Source organism: Charadrius vociferus, unplaced genomic scaffold (genome assembly GCF_000708025.1).
Source record: "Charadrius vociferus isolate BGI_N301 unplaced genomic scaffold, ASM70802v2 scaffold410, whole genome shotgun sequence".
Lineage (NCBI taxonomy): Eukaryota > Metazoa > Chordata > Aves > Charadriiformes > Charadriidae > Charadrius > Charadrius vociferus.
The window spans coordinates 2243420-2265437 of NW_009646499.1; the positions used below are offsets into that span (position 1 = coordinate 2243420).

Here is a 22018-nt window from a genome sequence, read left to right on the forward strand (position 1 = left end):
TGCCTCCGGCCGAAGCACCCCCACGGGGGAGCGCAGCCCACCTCTGGCCAGGCCGTAGGCAGCAGCGAGGAGCCAGGTAAAGCCACCAAGGAGTCAAGGCAAGGGTTAGGCGAGGCAGGTGATGTGCAGGAGGTAGATAGCTGACAGTAAATTCGAGCCAGGTGAAAAGACAAGGACAAATTTAGCCCCTTCGGTCTGCTTGTCATCAGCTGAACCAAGCAACGTCGCTTTTCTTTGAAAATTAACTAGATCAGAACCAAAACTCTCCCTAAGGGAAAGACCCAGCTAGGTGTCCTACCAAGGAAACAGCCTGCTGGGTTCGGGGGCTTCGTGCTCCAGCAGCAGAGTAACTGGTGCTAACAGTGAGGGCTTTTTTTTTTTTTTCTCCATCTTTTCCTACTTTTTTGGCCACGCTTTTGCGAGTGACCACCATTCTTTGAGGAAGATGAAGTGTGGGGCAGTGGCGATATATATACAAAAGCACTGCACCTGATAGTTCCATACATGCCTTCAACCTATGAAATGATAGAAATTCATGTTTGTACTCCAGGTTAACTTCTGTTTATACTCCTTATTAACTTCAGCAAATGACTATATGCCAGGGATCGTAACCCACTGGCTGTAAGTTTTAGAAGCAAAGCTGCTTGTAAGTGTTGATATTTATGGACTAAATGTTTAGAAATCTTTATAGAAATAGGTTTTCCCTTTTCAAACGACTCACATAAGATTTAACAGGCCTAATATACATATGAATAGGCCTACGTTGTCAGATGAGACAGAGAGTCTTTAAAACTGATCACAGTGATATTTCAAAAGTCAGATTTTCACGTGTATAGCAGCTCTATTTCTACCTCTCTTTCATCTTGATGTAGGAGAAACAAAGCTCCCTGTGCCCCATATCAGCTATATACCTTCTGCATTGTATAGATAGTCTAACAGGACTTTTTTTTTTTTTTAAAAAACATATAAAGTGTTCTAGGGAACTCTGTTTTGTTGAGGGAGGGAGAAGAAAACTTCCTCTGCAATCTCCTAAACCTGCCGAGATATAAAACTGATCCAAGCAACAGCAGACATTATTCAGAAAGGTCTGTAAAAGTTGGAGCAAGACAAACCATTGCAGTGGTGCCTGAGCACTATTTCGGAAACCAACATGCTTTTCAGTTACACTACATCAATTTCTTGCTGTGTTCGCTGTCATGCCGCAGAGGCTGTTCTTTAAAAATGTGTCAGATAGTAGGAGTAGCAAGTAACCACATTATTAGCTTTGTTCACACTATTTGCTTTCTTTCTCCCGTTCCCCCGTGTGTAAGCAAAAGAATTAATTAGTAACAACATGGGTCAGCTGTGATTACTCTTACTGTGGTCCACAGTGAATATTCATATACAGGGGAATATTCAAAACCAAACAAGACCTCCCCACTGTGTGTGTGAAGAAGCATGTCCCTGGCCAGTGGGGGAGAAAGGCACGCTTACCAGCGGTGGCAGGGCTACAATGCACTCTCAGAGCTGCCCACTCCTCCCCCCCCCCCCAACCCCCCCCCCCCCCCCCCCCCCCCTTTTTTTTTTTTTCTGGCAAATATAACACAAACAACTCATGAGAAGGTTTTGGGTGGTGTTTTTTTTTCCCAGCCACGATTTTTAAATTTCTAGCAGTCGTCACATCAGGCTCCCAGGCAAAATGCTTGCCATGGCATCCTCTGGCTGTGCCAGGGTGGGAAAGGAGGGTCCCTCTGCAGTCAAGCAAGGGGAGTAAGTGGCACCTCTGAGCCTTTCTTTGAGTGGCAACCGAAATTAGATTCAGGTGGGGAAATTTCCTATATGTAGAAGGAGGATATGATCTTTCCATTCATGAGGCTGGTTCCCATAGATTTTTGCAGATAGGGCTTTGATCCAGTTGAAGATAACCTGCTTAGTTAGAAGGGACTGCTGAGAATGGAGGGGCTGTTTTCCACCTCCCTGGCCTGCTATGTTTTTTCCAATCATGTCCCATCTACAGTCAGGTGCCAGCATGGGGGACTGGGACATTGCACCCTGCGTAGCAGTGATGCTGCAGGGAAAGGCAGGCAAAGCTCGGCTGTCCTGGTGGGTGTCCAGGTGTGAACCCTCAAATTAGGGGTGGGGGACATCTTTGTGCTGAAATAAATGCTCCTTTCTCATGCTGCTTTCCATAGCCTCCCCTGACTCTGGTGCTGGGGAGGAGGGGAATTAAATGGAGGGTGGGGATGGCAAGAAAGCAGCTGACACAGAGCTGTTGGGGGGGAGCCCAGCTGCAGAGCACTCACCTGGGGGCTGTAACGCGAGGCATTCATGGGGCAGTCAAAACAAACCTGTGTGTTACACCTTGGCAGGGGCTGGACCTGAGCTGCCAGTTTCCATGCCCTGGGAGGCCAAGTAATGATGCTGCCGTGCCACCTGCAGTGTGGGTCAGGATAGCAATTTAGGGAAGCACCTGCAGCCGTGTGGTTACTTGAGCTCAATGTCTCAAGCAGACACGCATGTGCACCCCTCAATTTTTATTAATTAATGGGTTTGTCTTAAACTCCTTATTTTGGTTGGGGGGTGGGGTGGTTGTCAGTCTTATAGTGGATGATAGCTGGATTTGCAAATAAAGCTGTTGTTAATTTTTGTTTTGGCACTCCACAGCAGTCCCTTATGCCAAGTTATGTTGGGGTATCACCCCATTGGAACAAGGAATGGGACACAAACTTTTCTGCTTTTAGAAGGGGGAAAAAATTGTCCTGCATTGACAGAAAGGTTGGCCTTCCTAGTGCTGGTAGGAGTAATTAGCTACAGGAGCACTGAGCTGTCATGTCAGGGTGGAGGGGTGTCCTGTGCTTGCTGGGCTGCAGATAGCTTTCTTTTTTTCCAGTGGTATGGCAGTTTTTGATCCCACACATTAGTACCGTGGCTCATATGGTCACTGTGCCTGTTCACATATGCCTTGCTTTGGGCAGCGTGACCAGCACCTCTGGGGAAAGGTCCCCGTTGTGGGATGCTAATCTGGTGTACAAAGGGCTCCTGCCCCAATCCGTGGCACTCTCCAGCTGCTGGTGGCCTTACACACCACTTCTGCGGGGAGCTAGGGAGAAATGCGTGATCTACGTATCTGCCTCTGTAGCCCTGCTTATGAGCCTCAGGTATGTCCATAACAGCTCCTGCTGTTTTTAAGGGGCCAAAACTGCTCTGAAATGACTGCTGGGGCAGAAGGAGCAGCAGTGAAATTGTGTCTCTGGCCTGTGACTGGGACAGCCATTGCCTCTTCCTACTGCCAACTCACCCGGGTGGTGTAACCTTCAGTTTTCCAGCTGTGATATTTTCTTTCCTTCTGACAAATGTTACAGAAATAAATTCTGTAGTACACGCAAAGCGTCATGCCACTGTGATGAAAGGGACGGGGGTGGGGCAGATTTTGGAAGTCTTGACAGACAGTAAATTTACTTTTATAACTATACCTCTTGAAAGGTTGGTTTGTTTTTTTTTTTTCATGAAACTTATGGCTCCTGTAATTTTGGGGCATTGGTACAGTTGTTCAGTTAGGAATTCATTAGGCCATGAATCCTTTTGCCTGCACTGACCTTTCTTTGGAGGCTTCTATTTCTGACCTCACGAATGACGCCTTGGGTGAGACATGACAAGCTGATAAGTTGTGATGATGAGTTTGTGGTTGCCCACTGGTCTTGGTGTGATGTGTGGTTGCGTGTGTTCATGCCCCAGTGTTTACCAAAAACTTTGTTTACGACTCATACCTAGGAGCAGATACTTGATTTTGACATTTATTTCAAAACAGGTCTGCAGACTGAAGAGGAAACACAGATAGCTGGACTGAGAGAAAAAATGGGTAAAGCAGGGCTGTGTTGGTACGATGCCTTTGTTGTTTTGGAGACTGGTTTTTTTTCATTAGCTACACCAACAAGTGTGCACACAGGAAGCTGGTTTGCTTTTTATGTCATCACCTTTGTGCAGAGTTGAGAAGTTAAACTTATCTGGGGTATTAAGCTGCGGTATGCTGTATTGACCCAGCTACAGTGAGTGTTCAAGCACAGAACGGCAGCTTTACATTCTCATCACTTTGTAGCATCCTACACGAGTGTGGAAGAAAGAGAAAAAGATAGAATCATAGAATCATAGAATTGTCTAGGTTGGAAGAGACCCTTGGGATCATCGAGTCCAACCATCTTCCCTACTCTACAAAGTTCTCCTCTACACCATATCCCCCAACACAAGATCTAAACGGCTCTTAAACACATCCAGGGATGGTGACTCAACCACCTCCCTGGGCAGCCTATTCCAATGCCCGACCACTCTTTCTGTGAAAAATTCTTTCCTAATGTTCAGTTTAAAATACTAAGTACTAAGATACTTCTAAAAAATCTGATCTATTTAGGGAAACGACACTAGCACTTTGTTTTGTGAAGACAGGAGGGAAACCCAGGAGACTTTGGCTCTGGTCATGCTGCAGCTGAGTCAGTGACAGCTGTAATCATTCACTTGATTGATGCAGCAGGACTATTTTTTATCTCCAGGTATTTTCCCATTGGTCAATAGAAACATCTCCCTAAGTGATTCTTTGAAATCAGATAAATATGTTTTCTTCCGCTGCTTGCTTTTTTGTTTGTAGCTGGTACGTCAAAATGGTTGTTTGACTGGAATCAGCATGCAAACAACTCATCTTTATATACAGCTGGCTTGCATTTCCAGTGGAGCTACTGCAGCAGACACACTTGGCAGTCTTTAACACTATTACTTCACTGGCTTTTTATTTAAAGAAAGAAAGAAGTGTCATACACCTTAATGTACTCTGTTACAGAGAGTACATAGGCAGTATCTGTAGAACTACCTAGCTCAAGAGGTGTGTCTGAGCATAAGTGACAGGGACAATGCCTGTGTTAAAGCGACTGACTTATGATGCCAGCAGGACAGCATTTTCCCAGAGGTCACGATTATGTTACAGATCAAGAATAGCCTAAAACGAGGACCCTGATCATGTGAGCATCCTTATGGCTAAGGGAACCCCTACTAGACGCACTGTAATATGCGTAAGGGCTTGTAGGGTCAGCGCCTCAGTTTGCCATAGCTCTGCCTCAGAGAAAACACATAGAGCTTGTCCCTTGGCTGATTTTTATGAAATAATAAAAGTAGCCAGATTATAAAAGCTTCTAGCATCCTGTTGCTAGGCATTTAGTGCCCACTGATGTACGAGCCTATTTGCATTAGTGCATAGGTACCTTTAAATTTTAACCTCAAGTCTCTTTCAATAATCTAACTTTCTTCAGATTTTTATCTTATCTGGATTCTTTTTTTTTTTTTTTAATGTAGCAATGACTTGAGGACTCCTTCCAATGTATTTTTGAAACTACAAGATGAAATCCCCTGCATGCCTGCTAAGCTTAATAAAAAATTGTAGGTGGTAAAAAATATTATTCAGTGAATGAAATGTACTGAACGTAAAAAGCCAGCAGACAAACTCTGGATGCTGCAAGTTAAACCCTCGTGACTGATGTTATTGCAGTACCTCCTGCATGACTTACTAAGAATTAGGCCATTAAGTTTACCATGTTAATGAAACTTAAGGATTGAGAAGGCCATAATGAAATATGGGCTAAACTCTCTCAAACCAAAACTTTTGTCAAATCTAAAGGCAGTGTATGTCCAGTACCAGAGCAACCAAACTGCTGTGCAAATAAAGATGGCAGAATGTGATTCTTTAAAAATAATGACCATGTTCCAAGAAAATTCCTGGATTATCCTAAAAAGGATGGAGGTGGGATGCAGTATTTCTACAAATCACGTCCATTAGATGTCAGTGCCAATGAACTCTAAAATCATTCTCCAGAATGCTGTCTGTATATGTTTTCTGAAATCTAAGCCTGACATTGATACACGTAGTAAACCTTGGTGATTTCCATGGATACTCTGGACTGAGCTGACTCAAAGCAGTGTGGTGAGCTCATCCCATCTCCAGGAGCTAAATCCCCTTCAGTAATGATGTGGCAAAAAAGTTCATGAGTGGACGCCTTGCCACAGGCCAAAAATTCCACAGTACTCAGCAATTAAACAAGAAGAAACACAAGTTTAGAAAACAATTTTATTAGACAAATTATTTAGACAAATTATACACAGAAAGCTCTGCCACTTGTAACTGAGGCCTCCAAAAAGTGTTTTGTATATTTGTATAATAGGCAACACATCAAAATAGGCCTATTTTAAATATCGTACATGGTTAACAGGTTTCTTTTAATAGCTAAAATCACTGCAACATCTGGTATGTCCCTACGTAGCTTGTTGGAAAGAAATATTCTTTTTTTTTTTATTATTTTACTCAGAAGTGTGGATGAGTTCATGAATGTTACAAGGAGGAAGCAAGTTGTGCATGCTTTTAGACACTTGCTACCCTGGAAACAAAATGGCCTTTTGCACGATAAGAATTTGTTCTGCCTTACACAGTAGACAATATTTGAAGATTTAGTACAAAAAACAGTGACAGTACAAGATGCTCCCCCAGAACAGAATTAGCATCAAAATAGAATAGATCTGAAGAATATACCTTTTAATTTATCCTAAAGCAAATCACATAGGCTGATTCCTATTAATTCTAGCCAAAGAATGAGTTAGGTTAAAATAGGTGTATGATTGCATTAAAAACAAAACCAAACCAAAAAACCTCACAGGATAAACTGCTTGCTTTCTACTTAACCGCATTTTTAGTTTTAAGGATTACAAATTGAAAGCTCTTCCTACGTTTCTAACAGGTAACAGTGTTACTTTAAAAAGCTGATGCCAAAGTGGGCACTGGTTTTGCTCTCACTGCTGTTCTTTCTCTTGTTCTATACAGTTGGCACTAATGTAAAAAATACATAGCTCCTCTAAATCTAACTTAACATATAAAGGGTTAAAATGAGCGCCTGTTCATATTTTTTTTTTCCTTAGAACAACACATGAATATAATTAAGGCCACATCCGTATTTCTCGAGGGCTTTTTTTTTTCCTTTACTAACACCATTATTGTATCGAACAACTGTACTGATTTGGAGAATAATTTATTGACCTTTGACCTATGTTTAATCTTCTCTAGAGCTATATTAGTCGTTCATGAACGTGGTATACCTAAGAGAGAGTTCCATTTGTCTAATTAATTAAAAGTAAAATTATCAAGGTTAGCCTTATAGAATGCTCAATAGCCAATGCAAAACCTAACCAAAGGAGTTACATCTAGGTACAAACATTAAATTGCCCCAGATGTTCTAATAAAAAAGTATAAAATATGCTCTGTTGGCAAACGATGCAAGTCAGAATAACATTAAAGCAACCTGTCTTTTCTAAATGAAAAGACCCCCTGCACTGTACATCTTTCCTGTATACAACACATTTTTACTAAAGCTTTATTAAATGAATTGCAATGCAACGGCTGCCATAGCTATATATACATGTATATATATATACATACATGTGTATATATGTATATATATATGTATGAGATACTAATTTATTTAACACAACAGAGGCTTCTGCCATATGATACAGTTTACTGTACATAAGAAAAACTTTTAACACTGTACAATCACATAAAGGTCATATGCACTGTTGCAGTGCAAAAGTAGATTTAACTGTAGTCTTCACTGGCATAGTAATGGCTTTTTGTAGTCCTACAAAATTGCATTCTTGTATTACGGGGCCTGATCGATCTTTAAACTTCATTTGTTTTGTGTTCATTTTTTTCCTTTTTTTTTTTTTTCTTTTGCCTTTTTTTTTTTTAATTTTTTCGTTTTTTTAAACTGCAGGGTTTGCCTTTGGTCCACAGTTAAAAGGACACACAGCAGTGGAGCACTGACTGGATGCAGCAGAATACATGAAAAGGACTTAAGTTATTGCAATTATAGTAAAAAAAGGTGGTGTAGGAGGAGGAGCAAATGCCCTTCTGTAAAGCAATCCTCAGGGTTTTTCTATGCATGAATTGCTGCGCATTTCCTATATTTAAAGTATATGAAAAGCTTGAAGTAACCGAAACCTAACATGGTGATAAACCGAGAATAAGTGATTCAAGTAGTAAAGAGAATAAGGGGAGACAGAGGAGACCAGACTGAGAAAGCAGAGAAGAGAAGGAGGAAGAGTTGTTACTAATAATCCTGATTCTTAAATAAAATTAAAAAAAAAAAAAAAGGAAAAAACCTGAACAGAAAATAACTCCCAAACAAAATAAAAAACACCACAACACACCTCAAAACCCAAAAAAATAAGGAAAAGAAAAAAGGTTACATCCATGTTAGTCCCACAATATTACAGCTGCTCCTTGCAAAGGGAGTCCTAAAAAAGGAACAGTGAAGAAACTTGGTCTGATGCTCAGATGGAGGTGCCTCGGTCTGGGTCACTACCAATATTCAGCCCCAGAGTAGGAGTTGGTTGGTAAGGGATAGATGACATTGTTTTGATGGGGCTTCTGAAGAAGCCACCGTTGGGTGCCCTGTGCCTGAAAGGGCCAGTTCGGTGGTCGGGCACGCTGCCGAAGGAGAAACCCGAAGCAGCTTTAGCAGACAGCGTGCGGCTCAGAGTCTGGATCTGTTCTGGTATGAAGGTGGTTGTGGTGATGTGAGTGTTTCTGAAGTCACTGATTTGCTCCAGTGCCTGACGTGTGGGTAAAGTGTCAATGTCCAGTGGGGTCAAGTCAATTGACGACGTGGAGAACTGTTTATGAGGACTGTCGTCGTCTGTACAGAGGCTGTTCACGCGCCTGTGGAGATGCTCCAGGTCGATCTCCTTGTCGTCCTGGGGAATGAAAAAAACAAGAGGCACCACTCACCATTGCCATTTGTGCTGGGTTGAAGCTTCACAGTGCTATCAGAACTGCTAGGGAAGCACAACGCCCAATTAACTACAGCTGGCTGTTGACTGATGGCATCTCTGAATGTCACCAGCAAACACCTCCCCAGCCTGAAGCGGGGTGGGTAAACCAAACGGAGGCAGACCCTTACACCACAGCTACCCTCAAACCCTGAATCCGAACAACAAATCTCCAAGAGCTACTGGTTGATTTTTGTCAGGAAAAGCCAGGCTCGGAGTTAGGTGGGTTGGACTAGCAAGAGCTGAACAGCAGTAAACTTTGTGCCATGAAAGCAAAGAATAATCTCAAACACCTGGGACGATGCCAGTTCTTCATCTCTGCAATGAGGACTAAATTTGAATGTCAACATGGGTGGCTCTGAGGGATCAGGTTGCCATCTTTGTCATCCTCTCAGGGCTCGAGAAAGGGCTAAAAACATCTCAGGTTGCTTTTTGCCTTTGTAATACAAATTCTGGCATAGAAAGGCTGCACTTCCAGACAAAAATCCAAGCACTGGTGACTCACTCACATCACACAGAAAGGAGTACATCAGGCAATTTTAAATTACAGTGCCAAAAGAGGGATTCATCCTCCCCTTACCTACAAAGAAGCAATTCCATTGATTCTGATGGAATTACCCTCTTGTGGGTGAGAAGAAGAGAAGGCGGCCTGGGGCATTTATTAGAATATATCATCCCTCCTCTTACCTCTGTCCCTTTTCCTTCTTAAATCTCTCCTCCCAGAGAGAGTTAAACAGTTTGTTTGTTTGTTTGTTATAATCGAGAATTTAAATGCATGGCAATTAAAAAAACCAGGAGAAAGTCCTGGGTGACACAATAAATCACCAGTATTGTACATAGATATTTCTACTGAACTGCAAAGCTTAATTCAAAGCAACATTAAGTATACACGTACAGGGGTATTCCCTCAGTCTAGGTAGCGCAGCTCATTCAGAACAAAAATCGATTTCAACTAACCTTAAAATTTACCTTAATCTTTGTGAAATCTACTGGCTCTTCCAGGCCGCTAGAAATATCTCACACTCTAGGACCTCACAGAGGATAATTAGGCAGCCGATAGATGTGCACTGATGACTTCCAGCCTTGATTACTGCAATTCAATGACTGGCTTGATCCAGAGCTCCCTGAATCAATGGCAAAACTCCTAGTATACCAAATGGGCTTGAGATCCCTCCTTTGTCTAGGAATGAAGTCAAGCACTCTGAAAAAGTCCACACCTAGAACAAACTGCACGAGTTCATCTACTTAGCAAAATGGATCACCAAATATTTGCACTGGTACCACGCCGAACGCAGAGCCTGACTGGAAGGAAGCTGAGAGGCCAGCTCCCCTCCGGGATTTTACTCTCCGAGGGCAGGGACAGGGAGACAAACTGGGCGGAAAGGGGCAGGGAACGGGGTACAGGGATCTCCCAGGGACTGGACGATCACTGACCAGAGGCTTTGGTTTGAGTTCATCACGAGAGGGAAAGAATGCAGCGCTCATTTCTTGGACTTAGCTTTCTATCTATAGTTTATTCACATGTGGACATAGACATGGATGCACATTACAACCACACAGGTGACACCAAAACCAAACGCATTCACCAAACGCTCTCTCCTAAAAACTTTGGAGCTGCATATGGATGCAGGAGAACTGGGGCCACATCGGAAGCTAAAGAAATACACAGAGGCTCTGTTAGCGTGTGCAAGTCATGACTATGTCTCTGAGGTACAGTCCTAAATATTTTTCTTTTTTTTTTGGTTGGTTTTTTTTTGTTTGTTTGTTTTTAATTTTGAAAAAAACATACAAACACTTTGTAATTGAAAATGTCAATCGAGAAAAGATTGGAATTTCATCACTTCTGAGCCTCTATAAGTTACTCAAAATATTCCTCTTTCTTCTCTTACAGAGATGCATTTGGGGCTAGGGTCAGACCAGTGAAAATATATAAGCGGTGATACTCTCCCATGCTTAGCCCACAACCCGATCTCCACCCAATCGATACACCAAAATGAGACCCACTCACAGTAAGATTGTGCATATCTCCATAATATGATCTTTCCTCTTCTCTCTTGTGTGATCAGTAGTGAAATATTCAGCAGTTTTCACATTTAAATTATCATCAGGCTTCAGAGTCAACATCCCATTGAGATTACTGGGGCAGTTCATACTTCTCTCAGAGCTACCGTTTAAGGCTGTCTGCAGACTCAGGCAGACATCATTGAATGGGTTACTTCTGGTACGCGACTGAAATGTTATCTTCGCAACCATAAGACAATTTTTTTCAGTATAAATGCTTGCATTCTGGAGCACAAGATGGCAGCCACCAGGAAAAAGGGTTGGCTTGCTGACCACAAACTGGCCCAATCTGACCCCCGACTCTGGACTAGTGGCCTGGAAGAGCCAATGGATTTCATGGAAGCTAAAATGAATTTTAAGAAAGTTAGTTAAGATGTATTTCTTTGCTGAATGACCCCCACATCCAGGACAGTGGGGACATTCAGCACATACGTCCGCGTTAAACTCAATTTTGAGCCAAGCTTTTCAATTTAGTGTTGAGACGCAATTTTAAATGCCCACGCAATTTTAATGCCATGCAATTTTAATGACCACGTAACAAAGATCAAGGAGGCCAAATTATACCGTTTGTGGAAAGTATACACTTGAATTTCTCTGCATTTGAAAATTGAAATTGGAAATTTTGTAGTTATATAAAAAATCCATGTTTTTTTTTTTTATGTTTTGCACCAGATAAATATGAGGTATGAAGTTCTGGAAGTTTGGGTAAACAACAATCAAGTACATTTTAGGTTTTTAAAATAATTTACCAGTTGAAACTATATGGTTTCCATTCCTGAGAAACCGAATTTAAAGACTAGAGATTCTTTGTTTTCTTTTAATAATGGTCCGGTCCAGATCTTGAACAAAAAAAAAAAGCTTGGGAATTAAAACAGGCAAGAAAAGATTAAACGTATTCTAACATCAGTGCCAATGCTGTCTAATTAGGTAGCGTAATTAATCCTGCCTGATTACACAGCACTAGATTAGCAGAAATAAACACAATGGAGAAACTGCAGAGAAGGTGAGACCACTGCACACAAATTAACATCAATACCCCACAAGCTACACAGATGTGTCTAAGCTACACAGATAGAAAAGCTCTAATTGATAGTGCTACATTAAAGCTCATATTTAGGTTCAGCTTTGGGCATCGCTGCCAAGTAAATTTCAATAACTTTTTTTTCCCCCCCTAATGTTTTCCTAGTATTTTGTAGAGTTAAAGACTTAATTATGAAGGTAAGAAATTTGTTGTAGGACCACATAAGGCTCAGATGGCTGATGAAGGGACAGGTAGATCGCCACGGAAAGAAAAGCATTACACACGCACGTGTAGAAGCAAACTCATGTCTGATGTAAAATCACAAATCTCCCCGTGGTCTCCATCCAAGATTTTCTGAAACAAGCCTGCAGTAGATTTCAGAAGTCTGACCTTAATCTGAAAAATCTAATGTACTCTTGGACTTCACATTAAACAACAAGAACTGAAGTTCATGGAAGTCTCAAGAGGTTAACATTTCTGAAAATGGGAACACGCGTATTTAAGAAGCTAACTGCTGATTAAAGGGCTAAACTTTGCAAATCTATTTTGAAAGACTCAGCCACTGAGCTTAGGGGATATATTTTTCAAGAAGAAGCCAAGAAACCTTTGAACTTACTGGTGAGAATTAGCTCTCACCAGTGGGAATAATGAACTAAATATTGATGTATTAATAATGTACTATTCTACAAGTAATAGTTGTGTTTTACTCAGAATAGTTGCATATTTATACATCATCAGTATACTCTTTTTTTTCATTCAAGCTTTTCTAGAAAGAATAGCTAAAGAGATTTTTTGAGAAACAACATTTACCTTAAAAATATTAGGAAGCTAAGGAAATTTTTCTGAATTTGATCCCCCACCCTCTCTAACGCTATAAAGTCAAGGCAGCAATCTTTACGGTGCATGAAAATTCCCCAGGAGAAATGGAGGGTCTAATACCTCTTTTGATGGAACCCGGGAGCCTTTCCTTTTATTCCACCACGTTTCCAACATTGCAATGAAACAGGATAGGACAATCCCAGCAGCGAGGATGCAGAAAACACCTGCAAAACTTTTTATGTCCAGGGCACCTCCTTTCTGTTTGGTATCCACAGATGAGTAAAGGTCACATTGACTGTTCTTTGGCCACCACTTATGCTTCAGTATGTCCATGTCGCCATTCTGCTGCAGCTCCAAAATCCTTGAGGAGAAAGCACAGAGTCAGGGGTTACAGTGGGGCAGCAGAGGTGGCACCTGAGAGCATGAGGATACAATCCGACTACTTGCAACCTTCCCACGTGTCTTGGAAAGCCAAGCAGCTGATGAATCCAGGCAGACTGATTTAGCTAAAAAAGAAAGCCAGAATATGGGGTTGCCTGTAAGACTGAGCACATGGATATATCTATGCTCTGCCCTAGATACAGGAAAGCACATACAAGTCTTTCTTTCCTTCTTTTAAGACCCTTAATGAAAGTTCCATACTTAAGATACCATATTTTCTTAACTAGCTTTCACTACAGACTATGTCAATTGATTTTTGTAGTGCATTAGGTATTTGGCAATATGTATTTTGCATTTTAATCGCTGGAGAAGAGACATTTCAATAAAAAAAGGAAAATACAGTTCAGACGTAGCACAGGATACACGTTACCTTATTGTAAACTGATCTTTATCAGGTTACCTACTTGCTGCTATGGAGAAGGAGCAGAACCATATTAGTTGCAGTCAGTAAAGACCTAATCTTGCTCAATGGGAGCGTGTGACCTGCTGGTAAGCGATTTCCATAGGAAGGTTCTTTGCTGCAAAATTCACTTGTCCTTGCACCTATGTACCCAGCCCACCGACAAAGATTTACTGGGCAACTTGCAAGGCCAACGTATTTAGCTAGACTTCCTATGGGATGAACAGTTTGAGAAACGAGAATTTTGTTTGGAAGAAGACTTTCATATTTAGTTAATTTATTACTGAGGAGAGTGTTTTTTTTGTTTTTTTGTTTGTTTTTTTTTCTTTTAAAAACGTCCAGAAATTACTAGAGTAGCAGCAGGGTGCATCTGGTTAACCAAAATAAAAAATTCAACGATTACACTTACAAAGAATAAAACAGGGGGAATGTTTTCCTTCATGTAATAAATTTGTTTTTCATTTCAGTGTTGGAAGGCAAACAATTACTTGTGCAATCATTTGACACAGCATGCAAAAAATCCAAGTGCACACAAACCAGCAGAGGCCTGGGATGTTGCTACCAGAGACTGTGCTGTGTTGAAGGGGGAAGAAAAGCTCTCCCACTGACTCGGGACTACCATAACAGCTCCATGCAGTGGTCTACTTCAACCTCAGAAAAATACAGTACTATGAAAGGGAGTGTGAATGCACCTCAGAAGCAGAGGGCAACTGCTCTACACAGCTGAAGGAACTGAGGTTGTTTAGCCTGGAGAAAAGGAGGCTCAGGGGAGACCTGATGACTCTACAACTACCTAAAAGGAGGTTGTAGAGAGGTGGGAGTCAGTCTCTTCTCCCATGTAACAAGCAATAGGACAAGAGGAAATGTCCTCAAGTTACGCCAGGGGAGGGTTAGGATGGATATAAGGGAAAATTTCTTCACCGAAAGGGTTATCAAACATTGGAACAGGCTGCCCAGGGAAGTGGTTGAATCACCGTCCCTGGAGGGATTTAAAAGACATGCAGATGCGATGCTTAGAGACATGGTTTAGTGGTGGTTTTGGCAGTGTTAGGTTGATGGCTGGACTCAATGATCTTAAAGGTCCCTTCCAACCCAGACAATTCTATGATGTCTAATGCCACTTGAACATGTAGTCATGTTAATAAAGCCACTAAATTTTCTATGGCACATCCAAACAACCCTATACTTACATTGTGGTCCTACCAGGAACGGGAGACTTCACAGAGCCACCAGTGGTTTAAACCCCAGCACAGCTCTGGAGTGAGTTTCTGCTTCCTACCTGGTAGTATGTCCCGTGGCTGAGATCCTGACCTGTTCAGAAGGGAACTGCTTGTCTACCTCTGTGCTGTACCAAGGGAACAGTGCCCTTGAGAAACAGATTGCAGGTGATACACGTGCCTTTGGAGATGCCAAAATCACCTGGTTTGCATAGCTTTGTGTTTATAAGAAGTGGGACAAATTCTGCTCAATGCCTTCAGACAGTACATCACTGAAGGTCTAGTGCTGAGTGGCTAACAAGGTCAGAGTTGCCTGGGCTATATTTTGAATTGTCCCAAACCCGATGCCACCTTAGAGAAGCCCCATCCCAAAGCTTCCTGAGGGGGCAGGAATAAGTCGTGTATGGGAGGACTCTCCATTCTGTTGCAAAAGACAGAATAGCTGTTATGACATATCCATGTTCAGAGGAGCTTTAGAGGCATGAGGACCCCACACAGGATTGCTGTCGTTGTTGCTTACAGCTGCCTATTGGGAGCACGTAGAGAAGCTGGAGCCAGATCCAGTGACAGGAAGAGGTGTAACTGGGACAAGCTGGAACATGAGCAATTCCAAGTAGATTAAAGGAAAATGGGAGAGGTCAAACACTAGAACAAAGAATTTGCCGTATCTCCATCCTTGGTGATGCTCAAAGGCCCACCGGGCAAGGCCCAGAACAACGTAAGTGGACCCACTTCGAGCAGAGGGCTGGGCTGAAGACCTCCGGAGGTCCTTCCCCACCATAATTATGCCTCTACAATTGCAAACACAATCCATATGCTGCTCTCTATGATAGCATACAGTGCTTACAGACGTAACTCACTCTAATTCTGGTTCTCGCTGCACTATGATCCTGCATTAGGACTTACGTGAGTATTTTGGCTCAAATATTCCAGTCTGTCAGGTTAGCAGGAGCAGCAGATAGTCATCATAAATGGAACCCTTTTGTATAAGTTCTTGTGGAGTAATAGATTTACTGCGTCCAGCACTGGAGCCCCCAACATAGGAAAGACACGGACCTGTTGGAGTAGGTCCAGAGGAGGGCCACAAAGATGATCAGAGAACTGGAGCACCTCTCCTGTGAAGACAGGCTGAGAGAGTTGGGGTTGTTCAGCCTGGAGAAGAGAAGGTACCAGGAAGACCTGATAGCGGCCTTCCAGTACCCAAAGGGGGCCTACAGGAGAGCTGGGGAGGGACTTTTTCCAAAGGCATGTAGCAATAGGACACAGGGGAATGGCTTTAAACGGGAAAAGGGCAGATTTAGATTAGATATCAGGAAGAAATTTTTCACTGAGGGTGGTGAGGCACTGGAACAGGTTTCCCAGAGAAGCTGTGGAAGCTCCATCCCTGGAGATGTTCAAGGCCAGGCTGGATGGGGCTTTGAGCAACCTGGTCTAGTGGGAGGTGTTCCTGCCTATGGTACGGGGGTCAGAACTCGATGATCTTCAAGGTCCCTTCCAACCTAAACCATTCTATGGCTCTATGATTAATTTTCGATGCCCAAGCCAAAGAGTTGGCATAGGTGTTTTTATATTTAGGAATTGCTGTACTATCTACACAAGGCAGTAACAGAACAACATTGGGGGGCTTATTTCTTCCATCAGCAGCTCTAATCCCTGAGTAGGGCTATTTTCTCTCTTTTATTCAGTCAGTAATAGAATGAACCATCCAAATGATTGCTCTGTTCTCATTAATTAAATGATTCTTCACTTGTCAGTATAATTCCTGATTACACAAGACATCTTTTCAACAATAGGCATTTGCATAAAGACACTGAACTTTAGCTTGTTCCTTAACAGAGATTTATTCCTAATTGTACTACTGCTAATTATTGGCAATTTTCTTTATGGATGTAACATAAGTTCAATTATTTAAAGGAAAACATAAAAAAGAAGCAGAAACCAGGGATAGTAATTGCATCATTACATGGAAAAGCTTGAGAAACGGAAGGCTTATAATGAAACCTTGTAAAACTGCAGCTGAAAACATATGTTGAGAGCTAAAATACATATCAAGAGAAATTATAAGAGCATGAATATCTAACTATATTAACTTATACAGAGATCCCGCTTCTATTAGACTTAGTTAATTCACCCATTTGTAGAAACAAAATAGTAGTTAACTTATTAAGTAGATTTAACCCTACCAGCCTGTCCCGAGAGATGAAACTTCCTATTTTTGTGGGACATTTTCAGAAATGAAAATCGTACTTTTCTTGAAATTCCATGAAAAACAACACGAGGAGGGCAGGTTTCGTGCAAGTGTGCGCGGCACGCAGGCACCGCTATACTTGTGTGCCGCCAGAGCTTCCCACACGATGACTTTTTCCATAAAAATACGGGCTTTCGGGGCAGCTCCTGGTGGGTGCCCTTACACAATCTAATCGTACCTGCCGGGTGGCAGACGCTACAATCAGTTTGATATTTGATTTTCAAATTTAATAAATGACTAAAGTAATAATGCATTAATTAAATGCCCTGAATGATAATGATGCACTAACTGCTATAATCCCAGCAAGTGCCTCTTCTTGCAAGTCCCAGATTTTTATGACCGAACTTTTCCTCGACACTCATGGCTCCTTTGAGCCTGCTGTATTGCCACACAGTAGTATTACAACACATAAACCAGTAGTAAGAGTGGTGGAAACTAGTAAGTAGGGTGCATGAATTGCTGCTGTTTTGAAATACCAGTCTTAAAAAGCTTGCAAAAGAAGCCTATATATTGAAATAATCTGATTTGTCTTGAAAAACATGACCTTTAAAACTTGCTTATGGATAGAGTGCAGGTCTTAATATATTTTTCTCTAGGAGGCATGTTATGGTAACATTTTTCATGGCAATGATGTAAAATTACTAAACTGCACAAAAGAAAATGTCTGCATGCACTTTAACCAATTTCACCCCGAATTTATAGTGCCAAGCAATGTCTAGTGGATATAAAGACAGAAGACTGAACTGCCTTTGGTTTCCAAATCTGACAGTGATGTGAACAAATCCTACTGCATCAATAGGAATAGGGCTGGTTTCAACTTGGCAACTACATACTTTGCTGCTGGCAGTGAAATGTAGTTACTCTTGCAAAATACCTAGAGACAAAATAACTCCAAACTTATTATGATAGCAAGGTGTCACAAATGCTCCGAAATTGAGACATCTGTGACAACACATTTTTCGATTGATCTCGTTTTATTCTGAGTTATCAGTAGCAAGCAAGAGACACAACAGGCCAAGATCAGAAACGCCAATGCACAGTCTGAGATGTCAAAGGTTACTGAATATTGGCATCCTGCACCAGGAACGTGTTATCCAGAGGGATAACTTCACTGTCGGCACTGACAAGGAAGAGGAGAGGAGGTGCTACTCTGACTCTAGACTCCAGGATCAGGCTGCTGCAGAGAGAAGGTGCGTGTAGCCGTGCAACAAGTGCCCACTGTCAAAAAGGGGGAGAAAAACTAAATAAAGTTTTTTGGAAAAAAGCTGTTTGTGTACTCAGCGGGTTGTGCCTTGGGGGCCAGAACCAAGGTCCCAGCCCTTGCACTGGTACCCGGGGAGGTCCTGGGTAGCTCGCACGGGTCACATTTGGGAGCACGTGGCGCCTGCAGACAGGGCCAGGTGGTTAAAAGAGCTCAAGTAACTTCTCCAGTGGCTAGCCAGGAGTGAAATTCCTCAGACAAAAGCTCCACACCGGAGCTTTTCTGACAAAAATCTGGTGCCAAGTCTTCAGAGAATTCAGTTCCCCGCTCATAAAACAAGATACAAAACTAAGCTGCTTTGTGATCACCCTTCAGTTATCAAAATAGACAGGTAGGAACCTACAAGCAAGATTTTTTTTTTTTTTTCCCCTCCAGTGGAGCAACTGCCTAAATCTTTCTTATTCACGGCAATAACTGGAGTGATGCCAACTCCTATTGCATCTCCCTGAGCGGGCTTTAGATTTTGGCAAGGTAGTCCCACCTCTCAGCAGCAGAGCAGCTTTCACAGGTGCCACCTGCAAGGCTGGCTCAGGGCTTTGGTCCTGAAGAGGGATGGCCGCTGGCTGGACTGACTTGTTGCCTCCTGGCTGGGGAAGAGACAGGCCCAGTTATGGGGAGGGAAACAGGGAATAAGGATGGAGACAGGCAAGTAGCAGGCTCTTGGGGGTCCTTTTCACCTCCTCCCCTGCCAGCGGGGCCTCATTGTCCCATGGAGGCTTGATGAATTTTCATTATCTTGACCTTATCCTTGAGGCCTTGCAGTAGGTGCACATTGATGCTATCCCCAGTGCCAACAAACATTGGCATTCCCCAGCTGCCCAACAAATCACGTTTGCATCCTACTACATCTGCTGATGAGAGTAAAGGATTTATCTGTATTCACCTACAGCAGGGGAATATTCCTGTGTGATTTTGTCTTGCCCAAATGCACAGAGTAAAGAGATAAGGAATGGCCAGAAATAAAACTTAGAAGTGTTTATAGAGCTGGTGGAAAGGTGTTCATCCAGAAATGGCTGCTTGCCCGGCACCAGCTGCGCTACCCTGTTAGCCCTCCCTAGACCGAAGCCTAGAATAAAAAGGAGCACCAGATCATTGAAAAATACTTTCCCACACCTCCTTCATCTCTGGGCTGTGTAGGGCAGAAGTAGCTGTCCCAAGGTGAAAGAAAGGGGGGAGCAGTGCCAGTGCCCACTCCCGAGTAGATGGAGGTGATGGCAGGAGAGCCTGCAAGATGAGCAAAGCACCTGGAGGCAGAAAGATCATTGCTATTCCAGTCCTTCCTTCGACTACAGGTCTTGATATCTGTAAATAAAAAGGCTGGTTTTGAAGGGACTATTTTCTGGTTTTCTGTGTGTGGTGTTTTTTTTTTAAGCCAGCATTTTAATGAGCTGCCAATCACAGGCTCCACAAGAGGAAATTTTTCACACCAGCCAAATGCAGCTTGGGCTGCCAGATTAGACGAAGGCGCACTCCCTTTCCACCCATTCCTACCACTTAACCTAGCAAAAGAGTGCCCTTGGGTCCAGCTGAGAAGCCTGTTTTTTTGGCAGGGACTCCAAGCAGATTTAAACCCAACTAACTCGTGCCCCACGAGGGCGGGCAGGCGGTTGCCTTCCGATCTGCCCTTTGGCAGCGCTCCTGTCGCTAGGAAGTCAGTGCGCGGAAACAAGGATAAGCATCTCACCTTCCAGATACAATAGAAGAAGCAGTAATAAGCCAGACTTGCTGTTCAGTGTTAAGGATCCGCATATCAAACAATATTAAAAAAGAGAAAGCAGCTGACCTTCTGTTTTGTTCAGCCATAAGCCACTAGCTTCAGAAGATGAAGCATTCATGACTTGGATCCCATAAATCAGTATCGCTTTGTTCAAATTTGTGAACTTTGAACTTAAATCTGTTAAACTTACATGGACACTCTCTCTCAAATACAGAAGTCTAAATGTAAATGAAATGGCATCTGCAGTAATAAGAAATGAGATATTAACTATGTTTATTATACACCTGTGGTGGAATTTTATAAGGACGGCTCTATAATAGTTTTATTCAAGCTGCATAGTTTTGCTGCATAGTAACAATTCAGAAACATACACAAAGACAACAATCAAGTTATCCAAGATCTTTTGCTTATTTTTAATACAGAAAAAGTTGAGGTGAGCTTAACTGGCCTTTCACCACACAGACCTTTCCTGCTCAGGAGAAAGCAGTGATAAAAGTACCTATTTATAAATCCCAAATGACAAGAGAACACCTACAGGCAGTCACATAAATATCATGAGTTCATTAAGCACAGTGCTGTTATGGTAAACACCAAATTAATTCATTATGGCGAGTCACAGTACATCGCCAACCTTATTAAAACATAGAAATGTACTTTCAAGATATATTGGTTCCTGTGCACTACCCATATTTGAAAAAAGACAGTTACTAAGCTGTAAGAAAATTCAGTACTTCAGGGTCACATGAATGCTTGGGGCCTAATTTTCCTCTTGCTTTCATTACCATAAGCCAAAAACAAGTCCACGCAAGTGAAGGCAAGGATAGCTCGTGGAGTCTGCAGAAGAATAAAGCAGACTTTGACACGCTACCCGCAACTGGCACAACTCTGTGCCTCCTCTCATCGGTTTGCACTGTCTCGCATCTGCCATGCTTCCAACATCATCTCCGAGATCCAAAGATCAGCTGCAATATTGCATGTGATTGCCATGGAGTGCAAAGATAGCCGTTCTTCTTAAAATTACACTTCCTTCAAACTGTCCCCCACAATAATGCTTGTGCAACACCAGAAGCAGTCATAAGGGACATTTTGACTATTGAAGGAGACAGTGTGATTACATACATAGAACTTGAGGACTTGACTTGCAGGTCCCAAGCTACATGTAAGCAAATCAGTAGCACCTTTCAGAACTGGAATAACTGATGGTTTCACACAAAACCAGGAAGGCTCAATCTTCAAAGATGGCGGAAGTTTCACCACTAACTTATAGACAGCAGAGACCAGCGTGGAGCACACTGGGGAACCCAAACCTTCTGGTTAGGTTGTGAGAAAAGCAGCATTTTTCTGCATCAGTACAGGACACCTGGATTAGCCAAAAAATGGAAAGCTTGGGAAGTGCCCTTTCAGTCACCACATACTTCTTGGACATCTTCTCCCCAATAATCTCACCTGACCAAACACTTCCTCCAGTGTCATTTGTCAACTGCCCCCCCGCCTGAGAAGCCCTGTGGTTAACAAGCCATGTACAGAACTGCTCTTCTGCTTAGCAGGAGAAAGCAAACATTTGAAGTACTGCAGTTTGACTTTGTTACTTTTTTTTTTTTTTCCAAGAGTGAGATGCACAGAGACACTTATTTGGGTCAATTACTATTTAACCTAGTTCTGTCTCAGGTTTTTTTTTTTTTTTTGAACACAGAGCAATAAATTAAACACCAAAAGTTTTCATTAAGAAAACACCAAAATGAAATATTAAAACATTTGTCCTTTAGGGAAAAAATATTTTTTTTCAAAAAACAGATCATAAGGAATTACTTTAACTAATCTGTTTAGACTATCTGTCCTATGAGAAGGACAAATAAATGAGGAGCTCGCTGAACCTGACCTAGCACTGAATGAATATGCAAGCCCCATCTTCAGCTAAGAAGCAATTACATGAGAAATCAAATCATTAACATGATTAATCTTAAGAGTTGTGGTGACTAGCGAACTTTAATTTTTATA

General features: G+C 42.2%; 1 protein-coding gene across 1 annotated transcript in view; it reads right to left on the bottom strand.

Annotated features, from left to right (window-relative positions):
- Window positions 1–8254: 8254 nt before the first annotated feature.
- LOC104284709 (glutamate receptor ionotropic, delta-2) overlaps window positions 8255–22018 on the bottom strand; it is a 139677-nt gene continuing 125913 nt past the window's right edge. The window contains exons 6-7 of the mRNA XM_009883077.1: window positions 12857–13097; window positions 8255–8760 (exon numbers count right to left, since the gene is read on the bottom strand). Of these exons, the coding sequence (XP_009881379.1) occupies window positions 8338–8760; window positions 12857–13097 (664 nt within the window). The 3' untranslated portion in view covers window positions 8255–8337. The remainder of the gene's footprint in view (window positions 8761–12856; window positions 13098–22018) is intronic.